This window comes from Erinaceus europaeus, chromosome 16 (assembly GCF_950295315.1).
Source record: "Erinaceus europaeus chromosome 16, mEriEur2.1, whole genome shotgun sequence".
NCBI classification, from domain to species: domain Eukaryota; kingdom Metazoa; phylum Chordata; class Mammalia; order Eulipotyphla; family Erinaceidae; genus Erinaceus; species Erinaceus europaeus.
Window position 1 is genome coordinate 23,052,682 of NC_080177.1, and position 4,327 is coordinate 23,057,008.

General features: G+C 31.6%; 1 protein-coding gene across 1 annotated transcript; it reads right to left on the minus strand.

Annotated features, from left to right (window-relative positions):
- Window positions 1-1,821: 1,821 nt before the first annotated feature.
- LOC132533531 (zinc finger protein 790-like) lies at window positions 1,822-2,583 on the minus strand. Its single transcript, XM_060175717.1, has one exon. The coding sequence runs from the start codon at window positions 2,581-2,583 to the stop codon at window positions 1,822-1,824; it is 762 nt and encodes a 253-aa protein (XP_060031700.1).
- Window positions 2,584-4,327: the final 1,744 nt, after the last annotated feature.

Sequence of the window (4,327 nt, forward strand, 5' to 3'; positions counted from 1 at the left end):
AATACTCCTATAATTTTAAACACCATAGTAATAAAAATGAGGAAATGAAATATAGGGGATACTATTGAAACCCTCTTAGTCTTAGTTTACCAGGAGAAATGATTACCAGTGATTACCACACATTACCAAGCAGTATGTTGTGGTCTGTTACATGAAAACATGAACAATTATGGAAGGTTGTTGTTTATAGCAGGATAGTACTTTATTAATTACATATCAGAGTTAAAACATAAATCGCTCAGTTTTAATAACAATTTTACATACTGTACTTATAGCATAAAAATCATCACACGAACATTCTCAAAATAAAGATAGCAGGTATTTTAAAAGCATCCCAGTTTACTTGATGCAATGACATGACAGTTCTGAGTGCCATGTTTTTCAAAACATACATTATTAAGTTTGGATATATAATAATCAATATTTTATGGTAGTTATGACTATAGCTTATTTGTAAAGATTTTCAATATGTCTTTTGCAATGTTACCACTATTTAGACTCATGTTTTGTCTTACTAGCAAAATACTTCAGCATTTTAATATTCAACATACTTTTCTAAATAAGAGATTTAAATGAGTTTTAAAAATTCAGAATGTTTCTCTATTTAAGGCAATGAATGATATTCTAAGCATTTCTTATTGGTAACACTCTAATGTACCCAAATATCAGTTATATTGTTTTCATGTATTATTAGCCATCTAGTGTAAGCAGGTATAAATACAAACTAATTTAGTTCTTTGAGAGAGCAACACTCCACAATGTGTTTTCTATAAAAATTGTGGAGTACAGACATAAGGTGAATTGAGTTTAGAGATGAAGTACATTAATGGCATTTCTGTTACAAATAGGCAAATGGATTGTTTTAAAAGTACAGAAGGAAAATTATAGTTGTACAAACATATTTCCTTGAACCTCTGACATATTAATAACAGTTTTAAATTTGGCTTAACTAGAAAATATAAATATAATAAAGTGTTATTTGACTTCTGATATACTAAAAAAATCCAATAAATTATAAAATTAGGCTGAATTTAAAACTTTTTTCCCAATATTTTGAATTAAGATATTTAAATACCAGGTGTTCATGACTTACTCTGTAAATGAATTTGAAGTAAAAAAAATTGTGTAAGGAATTTAAAAGGAGGCTAGGTATCTTTAGAAATATATCCATTTAAATGAAAAAAACCCTATATTTTAACTATATTTTCTATTTTTGAATTTATGCAATTTTATACAGGTAATTCAACTTTACTACATTTGTTTGACTTAAATTCTCTAATTTTTCCTGCTGTGTAACTATATATATATATATATATATATATATATATATATATATATATCAGTTAAAAGCTTTGAATATTAATTTATATTTGTAAGGTTTCCTTCAAGAATAGATTTTCATATTTAATAAGATGTAAATGTGACTTAAAGAGTTCCATGGTCCTTATATTTGTAAGGTTTCTATTCTATGTGAGTTCTCTAATGCTGACTTAAATGTGAATTGCACGAATAGTATACCACATTCTCCAAATTGGTAAGCTTTCTATTTGCTTTAAATTCTGTGATGTTTAGAAAGGTCTGATATCTACTTAATGCCTTTTCCACATTGTTTACATATATAAAGAGTCTCTCCAGTATGAATTCTCTGATTAGGACTAAGGTGCCTGGTCTGCTTAAATGTTTTTCCATACACCTTACATTTGTAAGATCTCTCTCTAGTATGTACTCTGGTGTGGAGTGAGGTATGAGACCCAGTAAAAAGCTTTACCACACTATTTTTATTTGTAAGGTTTCTCTCTAGTCAGTATGTATTCTCTGATGTCAGGTCAGGTCAAACCAACATGTAAAGGCTTTTCCACATCCTTTACTTTTGTCAGGTTTCTCTACAGTATGTATTTTCTGATGTCGAACCAGGTAAAACATCCTTGCAAAGGCTTTTCCACATACTTTACATTGGTAAGATTTCTCTCCTGTATGTATTCTTTGATGTTGAATCAGACCAAACTTCCATGCAAAGGCTTTTTCACATTCTTTACATTGGTAAGGTTTCTCTCTAGTATGTATTCTTTGATGTCGAATCAGGCCAAACTTCCATGCAAAGGCTTTTTCACATTCTTTACATTGGTAAGGTTTCTCTCCAGTATGGTTTCTCTTATGTTTAGCCAGGCCAGAATGCCATCTAAAGACTTTTCCACATTCTTTACATTGGTAAGTTTTCTCTCCAGTATGTTTTCTCTGATGTACAGTAAGGCTTGATTGACACTTAAAAATTTTACCACATTCATTACATTTATGAGAATTTTCTCCAATAGGAACTCTCTGGTTTTGAATAAATGTTGGAAACTTCTCATGTTGATCAGATAGAAGATATTTTTCCTCATCACTACTACTCTGAATCTCGGGAACATTAAGGTTAAACTCTAATAACACATCACCTGTGAAATGTTTAGAATGATCATAAGCAGTTTGCACAAGTTTATTTTCCTGAAGCTGCAAATTTTCATTTAAAAAATATGCAAGATTAGATTCTTTTTGTGTGTTGTTGCTTGTAAAAACAAATTGTCCACAACCAACAGGCTCCATGTAGGTATTTTCTGGGGGTGATTTATACATATGATCCTCACCTGCATTATGAATTGTCTTATGTGTAAATGTTCCATTTTGGTATTTTCCATCATAATAGCAATTCTGCCATTCATGCCACCCCTCATATGTCCTGTCTTTTAGTAAATTTAAGTTCTCATGGCTATCATATCCTCTAAGTGGTACTTCAGGGATAGAGCCTGTTGTTTTTTGTAGTTGTAACAAGATATTGGTATCATAAGGAGACTATCTGAAAAGCATTAAGTAAAAAACATTAGCTTACTTATAGCAAGTAGGTTAAAAAAATCAATATTACAGACATTGTACCTTATCCTATGGTTTTTGCCAGTGTTTACTTTTTATAAATAAAAATTTTAAAACCTTAACTAAATCTGACACTGAATTTAATTTGATAATTGAATTATAAAATTAAAAATACAGGTCAACAAAAGGCATTTCAAACATTGAAAATACATTTAGAGAGGATAACTCATTTCAACTATATAGTTAAGGGGAAAATGTAAAATAGTACCACAGTAAGATGCCACCACATACACATTTGTCTACATCCAGAAGATTGAAAGTGACAAGTGTTAGTTATTATGTGGAGAAATGAGAATTCTGATTTCCTATTGTAGGTAATGCAATTTTTTTTTAGCCCCTATGTAATGTTTTGGTATCTTTATTATTGTATAAAGACAGAGGGAAATGAAGAGGAAATAGAGACAGTGGTTGAGGTGATGGTGCAGTAGATAAAGCACTGGACTCTCAAGGGTGAGAGATCCCAAGTTTAGTCCCCAGTAGCACATGTACCAAAATGGTTTCTTTCTCTCTCTTCCTATCTTTCTCATTAGTAAATGAAATCAGAGAGAGAGAAAGAATCAGAGAGAGACACTTGAACTTCAACACTTATAGAGCTTTCCCCCTGCAGGTGGGGACCAGAGGCTTAAACCTAGGTCCTTGTGTACTATAATGTGTACCTTTAACCAGATGCATCAACACCTGGCCTCACCCCTCTGTGAAATAGTATGGTGATGTCATTTAAAAAATTAAAAATAAAAGCCTTACAGTGTTGCAGTATGACTCATGGTACATAGAGATGTGAAAACACGAATTTAAATGGACTCAAGCACATCTCTATCCATCACACACCATAATATCCAAAATATTGAATCACCCTAAATGCCTATGAACAGAAAAGTAGATAAAGCATTTGTGAAACAAACACAATAGAATACTACCATGGTATTTTAAAAAGGTGTTGTCGAATCTTTTGGACACAATATGAATACAACTGCAGGTAGTGCTACTAACTGAAATTAGTAATTTGAAATAACTACTGAATGATTTCACAAATATGTTTCTTCTTTATTGCGGTGATTAATGGTTTAAAGTTGACAGTAAAATATAGTAGTATACATGTGTAACATTTCTCAGTTTTCTATGTAATAATCTAGCCCTCTCTAGGTCCTCCTATGTTACCATGCTTCAGGAAATGAAACCTCCATCTCTACACCAGAGTCTTTTACTTGGGAGCAATACACCAACTCCAGTCCAAGATCTACTTTGTGTTTTCCCTTCTGTTCTTATTTTTCAACTTCTGTCCACATCCCCTATTTACCCGTCTCTTTCTGGCTTCTCTCACTTAGCATGATTTCCTTCATCCAAGATGAAGTTAAGGTGAATTCACCATTTTAATAACTGAGTAAATATATATATTCACCATTTTAAATAGCTGAGTATA